This window comes from Dromiciops gliroides, chromosome 2 (genome assembly GCF_019393635.1).
Source record: "Dromiciops gliroides isolate mDroGli1 chromosome 2, mDroGli1.pri, whole genome shotgun sequence".
NCBI classification, from domain to species: domain Eukaryota; kingdom Metazoa; phylum Chordata; class Mammalia; order Microbiotheria; family Microbiotheriidae; genus Dromiciops; species Dromiciops gliroides.
The window spans coordinates 450804125-450829749 of NC_057862.1; the positions used below are offsets into that span (position 1 = coordinate 450804125).

General features: G+C 41.0%; 1 protein-coding gene across 1 annotated transcript in view; it reads left to right on the top strand.

Moving 5' to 3' along the window:
• BMP7 (bone morphogenetic protein 7) overlaps positions 1-25197 on the top strand; it is a 97708-nt gene extending 72511 nt beyond the window's left edge. The window contains exons 4-7 of the mRNA XM_043986009.1: positions 9181-9378; positions 16650-16726; positions 18316-18426; positions 22953-25197. Coding sequence (XP_043841944.1) covers positions 9181-9378; positions 16650-16726; positions 18316-18426; positions 22953-23102 — 536 coding nt within the window. The 3' untranslated portion in view covers positions 23103-25197. The remainder of the gene's footprint in view (positions 1-9180; positions 9379-16649; positions 16727-18315; positions 18427-22952) is intronic.
• The last annotated feature ends 428 nt before the right edge of the window (positions 25198-25625 follow it).

The window sequence follows — 25625 nt, forward strand, 5'->3', positions numbered from 1 at the left end:
GGGGTGGGGTGGGGCAATGAAGGTTAAGTGACTTGCCCAGGATCACATAGCTAGTAAGTGTCAAGTGTCTGAGGCCAGATTTGAACTCCGGTCCTCCTGAATCCAGGACCAGTACTTTATCCACTGCACCACCTTGCTGATTTTTAAAGGGAGAAAAAGGCCATAAACTTGACACAGTAGAAATACTGAGCAAAGCAACCTAAAATCTCACTCATGAGGATTTATTGACTTTTTGACCCCAACCCCACCAAAAATCTTAACAGTGAACAACTTTCTACAATGTTTACCTCCTCCCCTCTTGCTCTTCCTCCCCCCCCCCCCCATCCCAAATGAAAGTACTAGCACTTAGTCTTAAGGAATCAATGTTCTCTCCACCTCCTTTGGAAAAAGTAGGTAGAGAAGTCCATCTAGTACAATCCCTGTAAACACTTTGGCTTGAGTTGATGAGGCAAGCCAGTAAGTAGTGAGTAGGATGTAGGTGGGGCTGGTTGCATCAGTCACTCCTCCCAAGAAAATGTATTTCTAATTAAGCTGGGATGGTTCCCAGGCTTGCTTGTGAATGTGTATGTTTTCTCCCTTTCTGTTCTGAAGTATTACAGGGCTTGATTGTGTGGGGTTGCTCCGCAGCAGTTATCCAGAATGAGGTATCCAGGAGGTTGGAGGTCAGGGCATAAGAAGAGATGGGGGGAGGGGCTTTGGGAGGAGTAGGAAGCATGCCCTTTCTGCTGCTAGATACTCCTTCTGAGCAGCTTCTTCCCACCTGTACTCCTCCCATTTGGAAGCCCAGTGAAAGGGTAACATGGCCTTCTGGATATACATACAAGAGGCAACTGAGGGGAGTTTACCTGCGGGGATAGGAATGTTGGGTTTGGTTATTGGAACTGTGGCTGCTTATTGTTGCCGAGTGTTTAATTGGGCCAAGAGCATTTTGGACATTCCACTCTTCTCCTCTATCAAGTCTCAGCTCTCAAGGAGGGATGTGTATTTGTATGTGTGTGGTGGTGGTAGTGGTGGGGGGGGGGGGGATTGGGGAGTTTGGAAAGTACCTAGTTCTCCATAAATATAAAGCCATCCAGCCCATTCATGTATCCAGATAAAAGGAAGCCCCTGAGAAGTTCTGGGATTATTCTCTATCAGACCATTTTGAGTAAGTTCTCCTAGCCGAGGAGGATCAAGAAAACTCCTTGTGTGGAGGAAATAGTAGCCCCTCAAAAACATGGGATTCCCATTCCTCCCCCCCTAAAAAACACACACACACACAACAGAAAACAAAAGCCAATACTTGTGTTTCTGAGTATAAACTGTATAGGTGGTTGTCTGTGACTCTTTTTTTTTTTTTTGCGTGAGACAATTGGGGTTAAGTGATTTGCCCAGGGTCACACAGCTAGTAAGTGTCAAGTGTCTAAGGCTGGATTTGAACTCAGGTCCTTCTGAATTCAGGGCCAGTGCTTTGTCCACTGCGCCACCTAGCTGCCCCTTGTCTGTGACTCTTGAGAGACGAATCTGAAGCACAGACAGGTGTCAAGCATTAAACAGTTCAGTTGGGAGGAAAACCACCCACCTTGTCTTCTGAGGTATATTCTGTTGGATGGTGTCTTGACTCCTGCTCCATTTCTGGAAGAGGACATAGCACAGAGGCTTACTCTTCAGAAGCTTCCTGGATGTCCCACTGAGATCTCTTCACTGTGGTCATGTATAATTCCTTCTTAGTCTGGGAGCTGGACCCATAGGAAGAAATAAATTCCTTTTTGGGCCCAGATTAGCTCTTAGGTTTCATCAGTTCAAGTGATTTGTGAGAGATAAGCCCACATACTTTCCTTATCAGACGATTGACTCCTTTGATGCCCTGGAGATCAGCCATAGGCGCTTTGATTGCTTATACACAGAGACCTGGTTCAATTCAGCTCCTGCTTGGGCTGTTTAGCTCTCAAACCCATGAGAGTCAGGGCAGAGCTGGTTAGACCAGAGACAGGCAATCTACTCAGGTCCTAGAGGTTTTGTTCTCTGCCAACCCACCAAGGGTGGGGGTGGGGATGAAGGAAGAAATAGATCATCATCCTTGTATCTGCTATAAATTCTGAATCTGTTTTCTTTATTTAAAGAAGGGGGGGGGTTGGCAAGACTGATGGGCCCAGTGCCTGCCTGAATTAGGCCACTTGGAACTTCTCAGACTGACAGGCATTGGGGTTTTTCTGCCTTCTCCTGTGGGCTGGGCAGAGAGCCTGAATGAGATGCCACCCAAATGGACCTGATCCAGGTGGCTGTTGCTCCTTCCTGGGCTTCTGCCATTCTGGGTGGATCTTTGCCCTACTCTCTGGCTAAAGGCACAGTAGACATGCTACCAGCTATGTGAGGGTACAACTTTTGATGCCAGTGGAAACCCCGATCCTAAAGCTCACATTAGACATCAGAAAGGGTAAAGGGGGGGGTGTATCATACACTTATTTTGTAAATGCTAGCTCAAAAAAACCTCAGTTTACCCCAAAGTACAAAATGAGAGAACTAGAAGTGACGTAACTTAAAGTATTCAGCTCATATTTTTGTGAAAGGAGAAAGAAGTCATTTTTACTGATATCCAGAGAGATCAGCTGCTTTTCCCAAGACTGGGTCTGGGTCAGAGAATCTGATACATATTACCTGTGTGATTCTGGGCAAGTCACTTGATCTTCTTCGGCCTCTGTTTTGTTATCTGTAAAATGGGAAGTGGCACTAGATGGCCTCTGAGGTCCCTTGCAGCTGCACATCTGTGATGCTCTGATTCCATGACACAGCAAGTCCACATACCCATCCATATGGGAAGGTGGGAATAGCACGTGGATTTCCTGATTGTCCGTCTACCTGCTCAGCCTATCAGACATGATGGCTTCCATATCCATAATACACAGGGCAGCACATCTCTTCCACCATATGCTGTGAAATGATGAAATCTGAATGACCAATATGTATTAGAAGGGAAGCACAGTCCATGTGTTATGTGTCCAGAGGATGCATATGGTCGGAATACTATATCATCTCCTGAGGGATTCTGTCATTAAAGATGGAAAGACTTTCTTTCCTTTTGGATGAGGATGCAACTATAAGAAACTAGTTGTCTCCTTCCCTCTCCCTCAAGAATTAGAATAACAAAATGAACAAATTAATTCATACATACTTATTAAGCATTTATTTATTAAGCATTAATAAATAATTTTCTAACAAGCAGTCATGATTAAGTATTTAGTGAAAGCTATATATTCTCTTTTTTGGGCTAGTGACATTTTTTTTCTTGTGTAATATGTTGCTTTGCCTAGGTATACAGAGTACTCAAATGGCAGCAGCCTTGTATATATCAATACAATTAATTCAAGTTACTGCTTCTTTTTTGTTGTTGTTTTTGTTTTTGTTTTGCAGGACAATGAGGGTTAAGTGACTTGCCCAGGGTCACAAAGCTAGTAAGTGTCAAGTGTCTGAGACCGAATTTGAACTCAGGTCCTCCTGAATCTAGGGCTGGTGCTCCACTTAGCTGCCCCAGTTACTGGTTCTTATGATGGAGGAAAGAGGCCCCAAACTAGACTGGTATGAAAATCTGGGAATCGTTCAGCACAGAGCTTAGGGAACAAGGCTATATTCCTTTCCCTATTGTGCTGGAACCACCCAATTCTTAAATTCAAATCATTAGCAACCAAACTATTGTGGACAATACTAGGGGGCCAAAATGGCAGAAAGGAGCAGCAAATATCTTTGTGCATAGCCTGGTGCTGGTTACCAAGGAAGGATGCAAGAGAAGAAGTAGAAAGCTGGTCCTAGGCATAAGTCTAGCACAGATCAACCAATCAGCACATAGAGCTCATTCTTTCTTCATCCTTCTTTTATTCTCTGGAGTGACTTTGTGGTGTGGAGGTAGAAGTGCTGAGTTTGGAATGAGGAGACAGGTTTAAAATCCTGACTGCTGCTTATTGCCTATTGTGTGACCACAGACAAGTTATTTAACATCTAAGGTCCTTAGTTTTCCCATTTGTAAAATGTGGTGGTGGATAGGATTAGATGACATTCCAGATTTCTTTCAGTTCCAAATCTATCATCCTATCATCTAAGGATTTATTTGGGTATAATAGGGGCTACTCTCATTGAGTTCTTTTTTTTTTTTTTTTTGGTGAGACAATGGGGGTTAAATGACTTACCCAAGGTCACACAGCTAGTAAGTGTCAAATGTCTGAGGCCGGATTTGAGCTCAGGTAGTCCTGACTCCAGGGCCAGTGCTCTATCTACTGTGCCACCTAGCTGCCCCAATTGAGTTCTTATATGAAGAAAACTACTAAGAAGCTAATCTCTTCTCCACTAAAGTGAAACAAAACACATAACAACAACAACAACAACACGATAGCTCTGGGGTATACCTTTCACAGAATGTTAGCATCCCTACATTAAGTCTAACTTTCTCAGACTTAAGAACGATGGCACTGTTTGATTCATTTTCATCTGTGGGAAAGCACTTATGGATAAACAACCATGGTATGTTCTGAGACACTGAAGTCAGCTTGGTTTCTTTGAACCAAAGTTTTTGATTCAAGTTAGAATCTCCTTAAATTTATTGAAAGCAATCTCCTGTTTCCTAAAGACAGGTTGGTTATGGGTATTTGTCTTGGAGGATGGGAGTCCAGTGGAGATAGCATTAAATTTGGAGTTAGAGGACCAGGATTTGAATCCTACCTCTTCTAATTGCTACTTGTGTGATCTTGTGTGAGTCACTTCCTCTCTGTGGTCTGATTAGTTTTCTCATCTGTAAAATGAGGAGGTTGCACTGTATAACCCCTAAGGTCCTTTCTAGTTCTAAATCCTATGGTCCAGGCTTATTGTTTTGATCTAGAGATGAAGAGATTTCTAGAATGGAGTCTTTGTATATTGACTTTCATTTACAAAAAATTTAAGCACTTAATAGGTAGCATCCCACCACAATGCCAATTGGGACCTGCACTCTGTGGAGAAGAATCAGAAGATTGAAAGGAGGTGCTTAGCTCCAAAAAGGATGAGAATGTTGTGAGTGGTTGTCCTGAATAGACTTCTTTTAAAAGATGGATTGGGGGCAGCTAGGTGGAGTGGTGGATAAAGCACCAGCCCTGGATTCAGGAGGACCTAAGTTGAAATCCAGCCTCAGACACTTGACACTTACTAGCTGTGTGATCCTGGGCAAGTCACTTAACCCTCATTTCCCTGTCCCCCTCCCCCCCCAAAAAAGATGGATTGAACTTGAGATCAGACCAAGAGCACGATGACTAGGCTGCTTGACAACTATGCCAGAGAGGCAGGCAACTGGTTGGAAGCAAAGTGAAGGGAGAGACAGATAGAAAGAGAAGGGAGGCTGGTTGGACAGAGATTTCAGGTGGGAGTCACTTTGCCTCTGACATTGGAGTTGGTTACTCCCCCGCCCCCAACTCATGTCTGGAATGTAGGCCTTGCAATGTGGGTGCTCAATGTTGAGAGGTCACTATGGCAGAATGTACAAGAAATTCCCCCAGAAACACAGCATAATCAATGAGCTTGCTGGATTCTGGGTTGTGGGACAGTCCTTCGTGATGTCAGAGATCTCTGAGCAAATGCTGGTAATCTTTGACTTCCAGATTTTGCCTTTCCTCCAACATACTATGCTGATATTGGTATGGAAGAATGAACACTAGCTCTTCTCTGTTTGCATTTCCTTTGGAGAGTAAAGTGGTGAAGTGGTAGACACAGCAGGTAGGCAGCTGTTTGAGTCCCAGTACAATACTTTATCATCTCTCTATTTCATGTAATAGATGTATTTGAAACTCTAATATGAAGGCATTTCCTTTTGGGTCATGCAAAGTGAGGAAGATGAGCATTTTAGTAGGAAATTAGGCATCAGGTATGAACACCAAGCCCTAGTTGGAGATTTTCCTCCAGTGAACTTCAGGTAGGGACCTATTTGACCAAAATTGTAATATGTTTTTGAATTATTACATGAAAATGTTTATATTTTAAAACCCTATGCTTCACCTGGAGCAGAGGTTTTTGACCTTTTTATGTCACCATGGACTCCTCTGCCATTTCTGGCAAAGCCCTTACTCAGAATGATAGGTTTTTGTTTTTTTTGGTGAGGCAATTGGGGTTAAGTGACTTGCCCAGAGTCACACAGCTAGTAAGTGTCAAGTGTCTAAGGCCGGATTTGAACTCAGGTCCTTCTGAATCCAGGGCCGGTGCTCTATCCACTGCGCCACCTAGCTGCCCCTGAATGATGTTTTTAAATGCATAAAATAAGACAGGTAATATTGCAAAGGAAAGCAATGGCATTGAAATACAGTTTTCATAATTAAAACCAACAATAACAAGTTCATGAACCCCAAGCCTAGAAGCCCCTGGTCAAGCTGAGAACACCTATCTGCAAGCCACAACATCTTTCCAGAGCAGGGAGACAAGGGAACTCTTAGGACAACTACCTACCTAACAGGTGGGGCATATTCTGTATCCTGCCTATTTTTGCATGGGTGAATCAAAATCCTTATCCCATGTCATCAATTGGGAGTCTTGTTAAAAAAAAAAAAAAGGAATGGAGGAGCAACTCAAAGGCAGCCCATCTGGGAAAAAAGATCTTTTCAACTACATTCTTCAGTTCCTTTTATCTTCTGGACTGGCCTCTTCCTCAGTCAGCAGCCCCTCGATCAGTGTTGATTCCTGTCAAATATCACATTGGCAGCTAGCTACAGCTTTGCCCTCCACACCCTGTCTGCCACGTTAATTGTGCAAAATCCTCTGTAGACCAAACATTTCATCTGCTTCTGGAAGGTTATTTCCAGTAAAGAGCCTTGTACATATCTTCATTGCTGTGAGATAGCATTAACTCTGCTCCCTCATAATCACCCCAGCTTGGAATTCAAAAATAGGAATTAAGGCACTTAAAGAAGAATTTGTTATTCTTAAGTTTGGTTAAGCTGAAGCAACTGAGTAGAGAAACAGTAGAGTGATTCATTAGCTGGAGGCATTCTCTCAAACTAAGCCCAGTAATACACTTTACTGACAGTACCTATGAGCAGCAGCTGACTACTTGAGTCTCCTTAGTCCATTACTTATTGCTTCATATCCTGTTTGCCTCCCTTGTCTTAACCAGGGAGAGAAGGAAATGAATCTTAACTATTAGAATCAGTGCCTGGTTATCCAAGAACTCAATGTACATAAGTGACAAAAAATTCTATTGGTGAATTAGTGGTAGGGAAAATGTCTTTAAAATGGAACTACTTCCTGATGTGACATTTAGTCCATGGTTGAGTAAAGAAATTGAGATAAATTATTGTAATCGATAATTTCCACTGTTACGTTCATGAGGAAAATCCTTGTGGGCATGGGGGTTGTTTGAGGTACTGCCCGTATGGAACAAGAAAGTGATGTCCTGAGAAATGCCACCGTCCTGTGATTGGACCCATCATCCTCTTTCCTAAGGAACTTCCTATTCCCTCCCTGGGTACCTTCTCCTTGGGATCTTTCTTTACCCTTCTTATAGGCCATGCATCCTGTTTTCATAAATGCCATTCATGTTCTCTGAGAGAGATAGTCACTGTCTTGTGTTCTCATCTCCCTTCATGTATGCTACTATATGTAAATTATGCTTTGGGAACTTTGAAAAAGATAATAATAGCTAATTGCTAGCATTCAGGTTTGCAAAGAGGTTTGAATATTGAATTTGAATTAATACAAAAATCCTGTCCGTTTGGTGCTTATTATCCCCTCTTTACAAATGAGAAAACTGAGGCTCAGAGAAGTTAAATGAATTGCCAAGGGTCATACCACTGGTTAAGTATCTGAGGCAGGATTTGAATTCAGGTCTTCCTGACCCCAAGTCTAGTATTCTATCCATTGTGTCCAAATCTATCTGTTCTATCCACCTAAAGGTAGTAAATAACACGTGCTTTTCTTAGCTGTCAAATTAGATTGAAGATGGTTTTGAATACCACCATGTGCTCATATGTAAATCTGTAACAGCCTCCTCCTCCCCAGTGCTTCTCATCCCCTTGAACGTAGTAGGTGTTTGAGAAAGGAGATCCCTGGAGCCAACCTGCCTTGTAACTTGCTACAGTTTGTTCAATAGAAGAAAAGAGGGTAGGAGTATTGGCCATGCTAAGGGTGACTCAAATTGTATAGGAAACAACAGGGGCAGGAATATACATGATTCCTCTACCTTCCCATGTTGCGTGTCACTCTGGGCCCAAGGGGTTATTCTCCAACTGTGTTTTTAGCTCTCTGGTGACTTTTTTCGTCCAACAACTGTTTGCTGATGGAAAATATGGACTTCCTCACTGGATGGTCATGGCCAGCAATGATTTCTTATTTTGGTTGGCATTGTTTGGTCCACGGGGAAAGACCTATTGGCCAAAGGCATGGTTAGTTTTTTTTCAGAACTCAGAAATACTCCCTCCAGGATTAGGGGAAGATTTTGTCCTCAGCAGACTGAGTGTGATGTGCAAGTGATGATTCTTAGCACTTCCTCTGCTCCAACTCAGAAGTCCTAAGATCTCCATTATCTTCAGATATGGCCGTGGGAAGGAATTGAGCCCTCATTGGCTCACTGCACTTCCACAACCTAAAGGCATGGGTTGTTTTTTCTTTTTCAGGCTTGAGAACTATTCTTGACAGCTATGCAATAACCAAACTGCCTCCAGATCAGACCTGTAGATGGAAACTGTTTGCAAATTTCAAATTTAATATATCTGGAACCGTGTCAAGGTTTCATGCAAGGCATTTTTATTTTTACTTAATAACCTTCCAGGGGGAATTTACAGTTCCTAGGGGCTACATTTTATGGTTTCTTTTATAGAATCACTTCAAATTATAGGTTGGTGAACTTAAAGAAACCCCTCTAAGGAATGCAGAAAAATCTAATGTTGAGTGGATTTAAGGTAAAATAATTATGGAGGGGGGAGTTTTATTTTAAACACTGGTTTTAAAGAAGTCTCTTGTGCTGATCTGTTATTTTAGGGGATGGGATTTGTCCACTTTCTAAGTCTGATGTATTAGATTACAAGTGAAGTTAATGACATATATACAATGATCACTGCATTTTCTTTATAAAGTCCTTTTACTGTTGTAACCAGGCCTATTATTTGGCAACTTCTTATCGTGTTGGCATGGCTGGAAATCTTGATCCTATCTTCTCCTGGTGATCCTCTTCTCTGCGTGTGTTTGATATCCCTTCAGGACAAAGCATCAACCCTAAGATGGCAGGTCTGGTTGGAAGACATGGTCCCCAGAATAAGCAACCATTCATGGTAGCATTCTTTAAGGCCACAGAAGTACATCTTCGTAGTATCCGGTCTACAGGAAGCAAACAACGCAGCCAAAACAGATCAAAGACACCTAAGAACCAGGAAGCCTTGAGGATGTCCAATATTGCAGGTATAAAGATGGGTGAGAGGGGATTAGTAGTAAAGACATTGTCATTCCCCCTACCCCTACCCCTGCCCCCAAACTCCAAGGCACTGGAGAGGAAACTAAGGACCACCATTGTGGATAGAGGAAGGAAGCAAGCTTAAATTACTCTATTGTGAGGGATTCAGTTTAGGCATAGGGTAAAAAAAAAAAAAGCAAAAAACTTATATGAGGGTAAGTTGATATACTATATGTGTTGACAAGAGAAACTTAAGAGTATTAGGATGCAGGGCTGTGCCTTGAAAAAATAAGATGGAATCTCTTTTTTTTGGATGATGGTTTAGATAGACCTCTGTATGGGGGCGGGACTCCATGCATTTGGGCGAAATGATCTCTCACGGTTCCCTTCAGCTGATGGGATGCTATAAATGTGATATCCAGCCCTCTCATTTCAGTGGTAATTGTGTGATTCCTCTGCTAAATTGCTTTGAAAAACTTTCTGAAATATCTGTAAAGTGCCTGGCACACATTAGGCATTTGGATGCCTGAGGGGCAGCTAGGTGGCGCAGTGGATAAAGCACCGGCCCTGAATTTAGGAGTACCTGAGTTCAAATCCAGCCTCAGACACTTAACACTTACTAGCTGTGTGACCCTGGGCAAGTCACTTAACCCCAATTGCCTCACTTAAAATAAAAAAAACCCAAAAAACCAAAAAAATAATCAATTGAGATTATATGTTATGAATATGAAAATTACAAATTGTTTAATCAACAAATAAATATCTGTGTATATTATATTTATTATATATTTAAGATTTATTTGTGTTACAAAAGAAATTCTTAATTTTATTTTAATAAAATAACCCCCTCCCCCTCCAAAAAAAACCCCACCCTTTCAACAAGTATGCATGGGTAAGAAAAAAAATTCCCTTATTGTCCAAGTCTAATAGTACAACATGTCTCCTCCTGTAGGTAGGTAGTGCAGGGGCTAGAGCTCTGAGCTTGGAGTCAGGAAGACCTAAATTCAGATCCAGCCTCAGACATTTAGTAGTTGTATGACCCTGGGTAAATCATGTAATCTACTTTAATTTCCTCAGCTGGGGATAATAATAGTACCTACTTTACATCATTGTTGTGAAGATCAAATGAAATATCTGTAAAATGCCTGGCACGCATTAGGCATTTAATAAATACTTAACAATCAACTGAGAGGCAAGCTTATTCATTGTTATTATGTTACACATATGAAAATTATAACCATCAACAAATATCTGTGTGTATAATATTTATTATATATTTAAGACTTGTGTTACAAAAGAAATTCTTAATTTTATTTTAATAAAATATGAACTAAAAAAAAAGGAAGAAAAACTTTCCCAGTTCCTTGGGAAGCCATTAAAAAAAACAAAAAAACTATCTTTGTTAAGAATGGGCCATGATCCAACTTATCAGTTAAAAAATAGTAGAAATTTGTAGAAATACAACAATAGAATGACAGAAAGCAATTGAAATTGCTCTCCCAAAGGGACTTCATAAATCAGTTCAACTCCCTCATAATATGGTCATAGGATTTAGAATTGTATAGGACTAGAGAGATCATCTAAATATTCATACAGCCACCACTCTTGGACAGGCCCTCAGGTCCTCTCATTTGGAGTATTGAAATAGCCTTCTCATTGGTCTCCTTGCCCCAACTTGCTTCCCTGATCCAGTCTATCCTCCACTCATATGCCAAAGTGATTTTCCTGAAGAACAGTTCTGACCAGGTCTCCAAACCAAACCCCTCCCACCCCCCAAACTCAATAAACTCCATTGGCTCCCTCCAGGATCAAATATAAAATCCTCTGATATTTAAAGCCTGGCCCCTTCCTACCTTTCCAGTCATCTGACACTTTTCTCCTCTACACAGACTCTCCAATTCAGACATGTTATTCCATTTGCTACTCTTCATACATGATACTCCATGTCCTGGCTCCATGCTTTTGTCCTGTCTGCCCCCTGACTGTAATATTCTCTCTCCTCACCTCTAACTACTAGCTTCTTTAAAGACTTAGTTCAAATGCTTCTTTCTTCAGGAGTTTTCTCCTATTCTGCTCCCTCCCAATTGTTGCTAGTTCCTCCCCTCCTAGATTATTTCCCATTTATACTGTATATATCTTGTTTATAGAGAGTTATTTTAATTTTCTTTTCCTCATTGGAATATGAGTTCATTAAGAAAAAGGGACCTTGTTTTAGTCTTTCTTTTTACACCCCCTCTCCCCACACACTGAGCCCAGTGCCTGGCATAGATTAAGCACTTAACAAATTCTTGTTGATTGCTTAATCTCCTTCCTATTCTCTCATTTTATTGATGAAGAAACTGAAATGCAGAAATGGGAGGTAACTTGTCCATAATAACACAGGTTTTAAATGGCAGGACTGGGACTAGAACTCAGATCTTTAGACTCTTATCCTGAGGATCTCTCCATTATACCCTGACTTCTTCCCTCCCAGAATTTAATTCTATTTAACTTCATTTAAATGTTTATCTGGTGATAAGGTAGGGAAGCAACTGAGGCTATAATTAACATCTGCTTGTGCTGGAGGTCTGAGCTGAACTGACCAAAAACATTCCCCAAGAGCCCTCTCTGGCAGAGTATCAGGCTTGGTGGAAAATATAAGGCAGGGCTTGAGAAGGAAGAGGACACATGTGCTTCTTATAAACCCATGGTCCAGGAGACTGTGAGACCATGGAAAGGAAGTGACAACTGGATTTGAGCTGGAATTAACCAAATCCTGTTAGTGACATCCCTTGGTCAATTATTTAGTCCTGTGATTTTTTAAAGTTATGGTACTTATTTAAAAAATATTGTCTTTTGTTTTTATGTCACATTTCTTTTCTGGTGTACTTCCCTTCTTCCCCTGCCCCTCATGCCCAGTCACTGAATTCTCCTTTTCAACAGAAAAAAAAAAAAGAACAGTGAACGAAAACCAACCAACAAACACATCGTTGACACTTTAGTAATCCTTGTTATATTGTTCTCCTATATCAGGTCCACAAGCACATCTCCCCTTGCTTCTTTGGATTACTCATATTCATTATTTCTTAGGGTGCAATTACATTCAGATATGACAGTCATTCAGCCACTGCTGAGTTGGTGGGTGCCTACTTCATTTCTAGGTTTGCTACCACAAAAAAGTGTTACTATCAATATCTTGGTATATATGGGTGTTTTCTTTTCTCTTTGACCTCCTTAGTCTATATGCAGAGGAATGAGATCTCTGGGTCAAAGGTTACAAACGGTTTTCAGAATTGGTTTTCAAAATGATTGAGTCAAGTAACTTGAATTCATCAATGACATCTGGGTTCTCTCTTATTCTCTCCTTATTTATCTTAAGCATCTGTTAGCCTTTTCTTTGGTGTCATTTCCAGTACAAAAAATCATTACCCTTGTTGAGAACATAAGAATTCAGCAGCTTCCCCGCCCCCCCCCACCTCCGCCCCATTATCATTTATTCTTGTCCAACTCAGGCAACTCTCAAGTCCAGCCTTGGACCCTCCTTTTTCTCCCAACACAATTTTTAAAAGATCCTCCTCCTTTTTGTTCTCTTTATCTAGCTTCAGCTTATTCTGAGCTTTAGCACTTCTGATGCCAGTTTTACAGTGTTGTGCTCTTCTATTTCTTCTTTGTTTCCTCTTCTTGCTTGTTTATTAAGTGACTACAGTAGCTGTTACACAGTAGGCACTTCTAGATGCTTGTTGTTTGAGCAGTTGATAGCCTCTACCTTCTGTACATCTTTTTCATAATCTAAGTTGGTTGGTAAATTCTCTGTGTATCTTCAGTAATCTTTTGTTTTATTTTGTTTGTTTGTTTTTGGCAGGGCAATGAGGGTTAAGTGATTTGCCCAAGGTCACACAGCTAGTAAGTGTCAAGTGTCTGAGGTCGGATTTGAACTCAGGTCCTCCTGAATCCAGGGCCAGTGCTTTATCCACTGCACCACCTAGCTGCCCCCTATAGTAGTCTTTTGATATAACTCCCATTTTCTTCCCTTTCTCATGGGAATTGTTTCCCTTTATGTCTTCAGACTTTCTTTCTTTAGAGTTTCCCATTCCTTCTGGGCTGACTTTGCCTATGAGATTTTAGTCCAGGAGTTTTTACCTGTCCTTCAGAACCCAACACATCAAAGTTTTCCATCAATTCTAGTGCTGTTATGTGTCTCCTCCCATCCCAAGTATTGAGAATCAGATCTGGAATAGAATCTCTTCTCGTTGGTTCCTCCATTTTTTAAAAGAATGCATTTTTAAAAAGGCAAGTCATGAAGTTAAAAGCTTCTCTGTTTTGAGGAGAGAGGGAGGGAGGGAGGGAGAGGAGAGAGAGAGAGAGAGAGAGAGAGAGAGAGAGAGAGAGAGAGAGAGAGAGAGAGGGGAAGGGAGCACGCACGCACTTCAGGAAATGTCTAGATAATTAAAGTCCTCTTGTTAAAGTCCTCTTCCCCCTCCCTCCACCCCCATGACTACAATATCATTTTTTTTTGGTGCTAGGCTTATGATTACTTTTCCTGAGTGCATCTGTTTCCTCTTTCTGTCTGGGTGGGCAGTAGTGTACTCTAATAGGAAACTCACTTCTACTCTCCTCTATATGATTTTTATCTAAATTCTTTCCACAATGCTTCTCTGCTCTGGTTTGTGTATTTCCTCACATAACTATGCCTTCTTGATGTATAGTGGACTCCACCCCACTTTTATCTCTCCTTCATCCTGAGACCTTTGTGTTCAGATTTGTCTTTTGACATTTGCATCTCCTGCTTGCTTATACTTTGGACATTTGTATATAGATATTAGAGACCATGGGTTTTACTCCTGGTTTCTTGGATTTTGTCTTTTACATACCTATGAGTGACTCAGTTGCTATTTCTCTTCCTTCATTTCTGTTGAGTTTAATCATAAATAATATGGTCATCTTTTAACACTGGAAAACTAAACCTTTTTCATGCAATCTTGCTCAAGGATAATGATTTACAGTTAGCGATTGTAAACTTAACCAGGGGCTGATTACACAGGTTTCAGATTAGCCAGGCTTCTTGCTTCCTCCTTCCTCCTTCATCCTTTTAGCTGTCAATTAGGCATCTCTACTGGGAGAAAAACATGAATCTTGAGCTAGTCATCATTACTTTCAGTTGGAAAGTCCTTGGTACATCCCTGTTGCTTTTTATTGGCTAAGGTCCCCACTGAAATGCTCTAGTCCTGCTAGTATATGCCAGGTATCTTAAGTAGTGTTGCAGCACATAGCCAGACATTACCCTAAGCTGCTCTAAACCCAAGGAGGATGTGTCACGGGGCTCTACCCTAAGCTGAAATAATCAGTTTGGTTTAAGTCAAAGCTACCACCACCAACTTGCCTGCAAGCAACATTTTTTGCTATGAATCTGATTCTTAGAACTTTGCTAAGTTTGCGGCTGATTGATTAAGAACTAGTAGTTCTGAGTTGAGAGAAGGAAGGACTCATATCCAGCATCTGACTACTCCACAGGAGCAGTGAAGTCTACACTAGGGAGGAGGATACTGTACTTTTGATTCCCAAGGGGTCAGCCAGGTGAGGACAGATTCAATTCAGGTATGAAGTTCCTGCTATGTGAAAGGCCAGGTCTCATGTTGTAGATGTTTGCCCGTCTTGTAGTCGAGAAGGCTTGGGTTCAAGTTGTGCCTCTGGTACAAACTATCTCTTTGGTCATGAACAAGTCACTTAAACCCTCTAAGACTCCTAAATTACAGTAATTTAATCTTCCACATTGGTGGTTGGAGTTTCTGTGGCTAGAAGTTCCTGTACCTAAGAGTTCTTCATACCAATGAAATCATATCTGGATGGAAGAGGAAAAGGAAGAGGAGGAGGAGGAGGAAGCACAAGGCACTGTGTATTGAGGATACAAAGATAAGTTGTTATTTAGTCTGTGCCCTCAGTGAGCTCACATCCTACCCTTGCCCAATATCTAAGTTTTACTGACAGAGCTTAAATAAGTGTTGGATTCTGGAGTTAGAAGCATTTGGGTCTAGTAGAAAGAACCCTGGATTTGGATTCAGAAGGCCTGGCTTTAAAACCTTGTGAAGCTTCTTACTACATGTTTAAGTACTACATGTGCAAGTCACTTATTCTCTGGGCTTGAGTTACTTCATCTGTAAAATGAGGGGTTTGGACTAGACAACATCTAAGGCCATTTCGAGCTCTAAATCCTATGATCCTGGGGATATAGGAGCACCTAGTGATCAAGGAAGAACTCATTTATAGAATCAGATTTCTGACTATTATTGCATTTTTATCACTTAATGTCTTTCTTTCCTCCTTCCTTCCTATCTTCTCTTCCCTTTCTTTTTTTATTCAAAAGGATCACTTATCCATTTCCCTTTAGAAGTACATATGGTCCTTTCCTTTCTTAAACCATCCCCTGGAATGGATATCAGTTATCGGTATTGACTTAGATGTCCCATTTGAATGATTTGGGGAGGGTTGTTAGTCCAAGTTTCAGTAGTGTTTGTCTAAAGTCCCTGTAACCTCTAAGCCAAATTTTTTGGCAACCCAGAAATCTTGAATCACATAGCCAAGGGAAGCCTCAAGGCCTTTCACCCAACCTCCCATATCAAGTTAGCTCTCTGTCCTCCTTGGTTTTTCTCTCTCTGGAATGTTAGAGTAATTGACTCCATAGGCCCTTCAAAATTCTTCCAGGACATTCTGAAGGGGATTCATTGGCAGGGCAGGGGCGGGGGAGGGACCCACAAGAACAGTAATTCCATTCCCCCTCACTCCCTCCAAGGGATGGAAGTAGTTTCTCTGCAAGTTGGCTGGGCCACACAAAGCACATCCTTCTGAAAGAGATTACACTGAGAGGGGCTTCTGCAGCCTGCTGCTGGAAGCCAGATGGGGGTTTGATTATTTTTATTGAATCCATTCCTGATTTCACCACATACATACATATATACATGCATACATATATACATACATACATACATATGCACATGGTGAAATGAAATGAATGAATGAATGAACTGAAATTCACATGAGGATTTGACAGGTGCTTTATAGAATGGATTTGGAGGTGTTGGTAATGACATGTAAATGCCTCCCTTCCTAGAACCTTCTGGCCAAACTGTGTCAACAGTGGGAGCTGGAGACTTTCAGTTAATGGGTCCATAGAGACTGAATTTTCATTTGGGAAAACATGTACTCCACTATCCAGTAATTAAAGATGTTCATGTGACTTTGTGCTTGTGGCAATATAGTTAATATCAGGATGTGTATTTTATTTCTGTCCCCTTTTCTGATTCAGAAAATAGTAGCAGTGACCAGAGACAAGCCTGCAAGAAACATGAACTGTATGTCAGCTTTCGAGATCTGGGCTGGCAGGTAAGTCCACCAGCTCCCTGTGCTGAGTGATTATGGGGACACAGGTAGCATTTTTGTGACTCCCATAGAAGGGAATCATATAATTCTGCAGGTTAGTTGTATGGGCTTTGTCTTCTGGCTTCAGCTTATATTGTGGATGGGCCATGATTCTCACTTATATAAATGTGGCCATGGGAGAAAAATACTGAGCCTGTGTTCTACTTGAGAGAAGTGGCTTCTGTTCACTGTGCTGGGATGTGTTATCTTTTACAAAAGGAAGGCCTCTGGACAATGTAGGTTCCTGGCAGTTGATGTAATGGCAGAAACAATCCTGAGTCAACAAACATTAAAAGTATCAAGGAAAAAGTAGGTTGTGATCCCTGCCCTCCAGGAGATGCTAATCTAATGGGAGAATCAGAACAAGTGCACGTGAAATATATACAAAACTAGTCAATAGAAACCTGTACCCACATCATGGTGCTTAGGCATCCCTAGAGTTATCTTCATGTTCTCTGCTTCAAGGTCACATTACCTGATGTAAAAAGATGTAAAAGAAGGTAGTGATGGAAAATATTTGGAAATTTGCTCTCTTGAGAAAGGACCAAGACTTTACTGAATTCCTTGTTATGATGAGATGCCAGTAGATTTGTAGCTTGATGGAACCTCATAGTAATAACAATGATGAGGATCATAATAGTAATAGCTAACATTTGTTAATTGTGCTTTTAGTTTGTCAAGTGATTTACAAGACATTTCATTTATATAGAATTATATAATGCCAGGTGGTACAGTGGATAGTGGTGGACCTGGAGTTAGGAAGACTCATCTTCATGAGTTCAAATCTGGCCTCAGATACTTACTAGCTGTGTGACCCTGGGCAAGTGACTTAACTCTCTTTGCCTCAGTTTCCTTATCTGTAGAATGAGCTGGAGAAGGAAATGGCAAGCCATTCCAGTATCTCTGCCAAGAAAAACCCAAAAGGGGTAATGAAGAGTCAGACACGACTGCAACAACTGAACGATAACAAAATTTCATTTGACCCTTAAAATAGCCCTGGAAGGCAATAATATAGGCAGAGGTGCTTTGAAAACCTACGTGAATGTTAGCTATTATTATTATCCTCATTTTTCATATGCGGAAATTAAAGCTGACTAAAGTTGTGACTCCTCCAGCTTTACAAGCTATGAAATAGATAAGGCAGCACTTGAACTCAAGTCTTTCTGACTTCAAGTCCAATGCTTTATGCCACCACCTAGCAGTTCCACTCATAGATTAGTGCTGGGGAGAGGGTCCTACAATGGTGGAAGCCAAGGGAGGATCAACACACCATTCTGTTAGAGGAAACAGCTTGAAATCCATTCTATGGCCAGCCCCACCTTCTGTGATTACCCATTTTCTCAGCATCTCTTTCTTACTGATACAGAATGCCCCACTGTGATGCCCTTGGAATTTATCTTCCCAGTTAGATCTAAGAGAAGCAAGGAACCATCTCTCTTGCTTCCTGTGTATTCCTCATTCTGACTAGCAAACATAAGGTGCATATCATTGCCCTATTTCCCTCTGTCTTCATCTTCCCTGTGGGTTATTAAACAAGCAACTCTTTTCTCCAGGACTGGATAATTGCCCCTGAAGGTTATGCAGCCTACTATTGTGAAGGAGAATGTGCTTTTCCCTTGAATTCTTACATGAACGCCACAAACCATGCTATTGTTCAGACACTGGTAAGTTCCTCCTGTCTCCATCACCCTAAGCCTGTTTGTTTTGAGAGCTTTGTTCCTGATTAAGCCCAACTGGCTAAAAATCAGCCTGCAATTTTGCACTAGGAGGATGAACTGTCTTGTCTCTTGTTTTAAAGTATTGGAAATAACAGTCTGCTCTCCTTTGAGTCAATGCAGGGTTAGAGTTAGAGTAAAAATGTGCATGGGGTTAAATGTTCTTTTTTGTAGGTATTAAGAAGGATCTAAATTTAGGTAGACTCTTGGAAGGTGACCCTCTGCTGGTCTAGATTTTCAGGGAAGGATCAAATTGATGGCCATGTCCTTGTCAAAGTACGGCAGTGGCTCCTTTACCAATGTTGTGCCCATGTAGTCAGTGTCTTATGTCTGCTGCCCTGTCCTTGGAGCTCTTGGCCTTGAAGGTTCAAAAGGAAGTGATAGGGGGCGGCTAGGTGGCGCAGTGGATAAAGCACCAGCCCTGGATTCAGGAGTACCTGAGTTCAAATCCGGCCTCAGACACTTGACACTTAACTAGCTGTGTGACCCTGGGCAAGTCACTTAACCCCCATTGCCCTGCAAAAAAAAAAAAAAAAAAAAAGGAAGTGATAAATGGCTGTACTCCATATCTGCCTCTAGAGACTGGGGTCTTTGTTTCAACCTAGCCAGTGTAGAGATGTCTGAACTTTAATTCATTCAACAAACATTAATTAAGTATCTACTGGATTTAGACCAGTATGTGGAGCACTGGGAGAGAGAGTGGTTGGTAATACTGTGAATTCTTAGACTTAGAAATACAGTTTAGGAAAAAGATAGGATACAAGATTAAGTAAATAATAAACATCAATAAGAAATATTATGGTACATATTACATGTGACAGACAACTGAATAAAATAGAAAGGGCCTTGGATTTTGAGTCAGGGGATCTGGATTTGTATTCTAGCCTTTCGATTTATTACCCATTTCATTTAAGCTTCTCTCCACCTTTGTTCCTTCATCTGTAAAATCAGAGATTTGGACTTGAGTACCTCTAAGGTTCTTTGTAGCTCCAGATTGAATGTGATCATATTTTATGTCATAAATGATAAATTAATTCTATAATGAACATATTAGAGAAGAACAAAACAAAGTGTTTCACGTGTGATTGAGGCAGAGTGAAGAAGTAGGACATGAGAACTGAATAGACTGAGGAACTGAGAATGGAGAAGATTATAGCATGAGGATAAGAACTGGGATACAGAAGGAGACTGTGAATCAGTCTTAAGTCATTGAGAAAGCAAGGAAAATGTCTTAGGCATTGGTAAATGAAGGTCATTAGGATGTGGATTAGGTGATAAATTTGTGTATCATAAACCTCAAAAGAGGAAAGAAAGAAAAGCAGAGAGAATTTGACAGAGGGAATCATTTGAGATAAAGTCAGAAAGGCTTAGTGGTACTGGATTTTGGAAAGCCTTAGATTTCAGGCAAAGAAGTTTGAACCTTCCTTAGCAAGCAGTAAGGAGCCACTGAAGAGTTACAGGACCACATCTAAGAAATAGTCTTCTGGCTGTATTTGAAGGATGTTGTGGAAGGGTAGAGAGTGCATATGGGAAGACTCTGTAGCAGACTAATGCAGTACTTCTGGAAGGCGACTTTCAAATTAGGGGAAAAGAGAACCCATTGTTCTAAGTGAGTGGGTGGGTTAGAGCTGGGGGTGAGGGGGCAAATGCTTCAAGTTCAGCTTTGGAGATTGTACCAGTGGACAGCATCTGCTGGGAAACTTGGGTTCTGAGTGGCATTCCCAGCCCTTGCTAGAAGATAAATACAGAGAGTGTGCCTAGGCTTGTATCTAGCCCAAACTGATTTGCTCTGTTGTAGTCGTTAAGATTCACTGAAACTTCAGAAACATGAGTCATACATATGTTGGTTGCTTATTGCATACTTAATTTCATACTAGGAGCATGGGGAGCCAAAGAACATCTCTAGGAGCTCGGTCTAACTGGAGAGATATTATAGACACATGAAAAGATTAGCAGGGAATACAAAAAATGTTATATGATTTGTGTTGATTCATAAGACTCAGGGAAGGGGATGATTCGGCCCAATAGACATTTATTAAGCACTCCTGGTGTGCAAAATATCATTGTAGGCACAGGGAGGGATACAAAGTTAAGGCATGGTCCCTATCGTTGGGCTGATAGTCCAGTAAAGGGATAGGATACATACATAAATATCATGTATTATTTTGCATTTTAGTTAAAGTACATGAGAGATACAAATTAACTATGTGAGGTGTGAGGGAACAGTGATCATTACAAAGTAGTGGTGAGGTGACAACCAGGGAAGACTTCATAGGGGAGGTGACAGTTGGGGTGAACTTGAAAGGAAATATAGGAATTCAATAGTTATAAGGTTTAGGGGAAGGTGAGTAGTCTAATGTGACTAGAAAATGGAGTGTATGGAAGGGAATACTTTGAACTGAGGTTGGAAATATTTGTAGGAGTCCGAATGCAAAACTAAGGACTTTGAAGTCTTTCCTGCTTAACAGCCTCTGATGAATCATTGTTATTGACAAAGTAAAGCCTTGACTAGATCTGTACATTAGTTACATGATTCAGATCATGATTCGGGTGGGGGATGGGGTGGGGGGGGAAGAATTTGAAAGGGGAGAGAGTGGATGTAGGAAGGAAGACCTGTTAGGAAGTTGATGAAACAGTTCAGACTGATAGAAATGGAGCCTCTAGTAGAATTTTGGCAATAAAAATAGAGAAGATGGGGGGCATATGAAAAAGATTTCTGAGGTAGGAAATAGAAGATTTGGTGACTGAGTGGATGAAAGGTAAGGGAGAAGGAGGAAGCAAAGACAACATGGAGGTTTTAGCATAAAGGACCATGGTGGTGAAGGGTGGCTTCAAGGAGAAGATGGAGCTTGGGCTGGGCCTTGAATAATAAGAAGAGCTAACTTTTATGTAGTGTTTTAAGGTCTACAAAATACTTTAGGTATATTATCTCATTTGATCCTCACAACAACCCTGGGAGGTGTTATTGTTTTCCTTATTTTATACATGTGGAAGCTGAAGCTGAAAAAGGTTAAATGTTTTGTCCAGGATCACACAGTTAGTAGGTATCTGAGGCAGGAGCTAAACTTGGGTCTTTCTGATTCTAGTATTCTATGTGCTACAAAGAAGTATGTTCTGTAGTGAAAACATGGAAGCAGAAGAAAATACCTCTTCCTCTTGGAAGACCAGTTTGCAGTCCTTATTTGATAGCAATGGGAGTTTTTTGGATAATGAGGATGAGATGAAATTGTGAAGGGTCTTCAAAGCCAGTTTGAGGAATTCAGTCTTGATGGGATAGGAAAATGGGAGCCATTGAATGGTTCTGAGCAGGAAAGCTATGTGATAAAATTGGTGTTTAGATAAAATCTACCTGGGAGAGGTGGATACTCAGCCCTTGAGACCTCCTAAGTGTCTAGTATAGTCCCTTACACATATTAATGCTTAGTAAAGAGTTGTTAGTCTGAAATGACTTCTCTTTGTTGCTAAAATTGCAATGTGGGTCAAGTTTTTCTTTTAATACCTTACTAACATACTTCCTGCATTGCCAGCTTCCCTGCTTTCTTCTTCTTCCTTCCTAAGTATGACTTTGTCATTGGTCTAAAGGGGAACCCAATTCAGGAATAATAGATAAATTGGTATAGATCTACCCCTACTGCTAAAAAAATCCTGCTTTTATCCTATGGAAGATGGAGGGATAGTTAGCGTTAGTGGTCCAAAGCTTGTGGGCAAGACTTTGGGAAGAACCTAACAAGTAGAACTATTTATGGCTTATGCTCCACTTCTTTAGGACATCATTCTCAAAGGGTCATAGTTGGAAGGGACCTGGAAGGTCATCTAATACAACTAACCCCTCGCTCAAGGGTAGTCATCTATTACAACAATCTTGATAGTCAACCAGTCTGGGCTTGAACATTTCCAGTGAGTAGGAGATTACTACCTACTCCTTTGTTCTACAACTTGAAATGGATATTTCTCCTTCTAACGAACTGAAATTTGCCTTTTTTTGGAAGGTCTCCCTGCTGGCTCTAGTTCTGACTTCTGGAGCCACACAGAAGAGTTTTGGCAATGTTAGCCTTCCAGATATATTAAGCAGCTCTCATCCCTTTCCCTCTGCCCCTTAGTCATTTCCTGAAGAAGCTCTGAATATCTTTAGTTTCTTTAATCATTTCTTACATGATGTGGCTTCTAGACTTTAGTTCTCCCATTTGCTTTCCTATGAATATGTTCCCATTTGTAAATTTCTGTCTTTGAGGGCGGGACCCAGAATTCTAATCTCAATACTCTAGATGTGGTTTGGACCAGAAGGGAATTTGACCTTTCTTGTCTTGGATGCTTTCCAAAGACAGATATCCCATATTTCTCAGTGTAGAGATCTAGGATTTTTTTTAATGTTCTCCCCTATTTTATATGTAAATGATGCCTGTAAGAGAGAAGAATCAAGAACACCTCTAAGAGGAGATCACTTTACCCTTCTTTTTCTTTCTCTTCCTTTCTAGGTACATTTTATAAACCCAGAGACCGTTCCGAAGCCGTGCTGTGCTCCAACCCAACTCAATGCCATCTCCGTTCTCTACTTTGACGATAGCTCCAATGTCATTCTAAAAAAATATAGGAACATGGTCGTCCGGGCCTGTGGTTGCCATTAGGCTTGTATCAGTTTAGCCTCAGGTTTCAGATCTTCTCGTGCTGCAGAAGGAACTCCGTTCTGGATCATTTGGCAAAGAACTGGGGCCTTCCACAACACGTCCTTTTGAAAGGAGCCACACTGTGCTGCCATTTTCAAGGGTGTGGTGTATGCATGTGAGCGTGTATGTGTGTGCGTGCATGTGTGTAAAAGGTGCAGGGATGATTGAGCAAAATCTCAAGAGCAAGATGCTACAAGTTGGCACAAGAAAAACAAAACAGAAACAGTCTTACTGAAAACCTGGCCACGGCGATTGGCTTCTAAGTCTCAACCCAGAGATGACTCACTCTCTGGGGGTAATTATGAACACCCCTTCATCGAGGCCACCCAGTAGGGTAGGGGTGTGTATGTCTGTGTGTGTGTGCGCGTGTGCACGTCTATATGTGCTTAGTAAGAATGACTTGGAAATTCCTGTAATAAAAGTCACAATAAAACGAATGAATGAAAAATGGTTAGGATGTTAGATACATTTCCTAAACAATTTATCCCAATTCTTTTATTTACCCCAACTTCATAAACAGAAGCTGTGGCCAGGTATCAGAGGGCCCTCAACTCCCAGAAAGGTCTTGGCATTTGACTCACAAGAACAGAAAGCATGTATGGGTTTACTTACTCAAAACACAAGTAGGTAGAGGGGAAAATAAATTTCCACTCTGGGGGATGTGTTGACGTTGATTGGAGAAGGAAAAATCCAAAGTAAATAAACTCCAAAGGACGTGTTCACTCTCTGTATTTGTGTTGTGTGTGCCAGAGATTAAATAGGCATGTTAAATACCAGCAGAAATCTGATTTGCAATCATGGAGGGAAAATGTTTAAGTCTGACATCAAGGGGGGCCAGGGAGTTAAGTGACAAATCACTTATGTGATCTGAACTTTGGGTGATACACTGGCTACATAATGTTTGAACTAAAAAAATCAGGAGCTCTGAGAAGCTACTACCAGGTCCCCAAGGCAGTGGCCTCTGAGCTGCCTTTTTGAGTCATCAAGTTTTTGAGATTTAGAAAATAGTTTCTGAATCTGGGGTCCAATAAAGGCCCTTGTGAGTGTCATGCATCTCAGACCTCAGAGAGGCCACTTCCATTTTATGTTGTATGTCAATTACCCAAGCATGAGGTTCCAATGACAGCCATTAGGAACCTATCTCCACAAAGGACCTTTTTTGAAAATGTCTCAGATGTTTCAATATAGTTAGTTTATGCTTAAAACAATCTCCAGCCTGTAAACTAGATTTGAGGTTAACCTGCCAGGCCCTCCTTTGCATTTGAGGGTGGAGTGGCATACGCATCAAACATGGCTTTGTGACTGTGGTATGCTATCCTGAAGTAAGGAAGTCAAGGCTGTGCTTTCGTCCCTCAGTCTTTGCCTGTCTCTTCTGATTAGTTTCCTGATGTTAATGGAATGGGGGTGGGGGGAAGGGTGACTCAGTGCCTTTTTAACCTTCAAAGTGATGATCCAAATCTGTACCATGCGCCTTATTAAAACTGTTTTGAGTCAACTTGCAAAATATTATGACTTTATCCAATGGTTCCTATATCCCAAGTAGTGAGAACAAAGGACAAGTTTATCTCAGATGGAGTCACGGGGGGACATTGAAAAATACTTATTTCAAGGGTAACAAATTTTTTTTCATCCCTTAGCTAAGTTGGCTTCCAGGAATATTGGGCTTCCAGTCGCCTGCTGCTTCCCAGTAGGTCAGTCTGTGATGCTTCATCAACTGTGGTCAGAATATTCTGTTAGGCTGAACTGAGGACTTTAGGGTCATAGTGTGTTGACTCTAGGCAAAAGCAGTCCCATAATCAGTACTGTCTCAATCCTTTACCCAGACCAGGCTCTTGTGGCCACTGGGTTAGCTTAATTGTTTGTTTGTACAGTTTAAGTGTAAATAGTTGTCACGACAGAAAAATTATTTATTTCCATCCCAGTTTCCTCTTTAATCACTTGTTCAGGAAAATGATTTTCATCTCTTTAAACACTTTTTTGTTTCCTTATTTAAGAAAATATTTATTTTAACAGTTGGACAGATATGTACACTTCTGGTTTTTTTTTCCTCCTTCCAATAGAGCAGTCCTTAGAGAAATTTTGTACAAAAATAGAAAAATAAAGCATTTTTACTTTTTACTGCAAAGAAGCTTGGTTTGTGATCATTTCCCCCCTAAACCTGGCCTTTGGGATTAGGAGGTAGGTGATGTGAAAGAGAGTGGTATCATTCACCAAATAATATGGGGTCCTTAACACCCTTTTGGCAGTCTGGAGAAGCCTATAGACCCCTTCTCAAAATTTTAAATACATGAAATAAAATACATGGGATTACAAAGAAAACTACATATCGAAATAGTTATCAAAATATTTTTAAAAAATCTGTACCCCAAACTAAGGTGTTGGTGCCAGGAGCACTAGATTGAGTCACAAAACCCAGATCATGAATTTCCCGTTTGGGTAAGTTATTTAACATCAGTTTGTTTTCTCATTTGTAAAATGGGAATG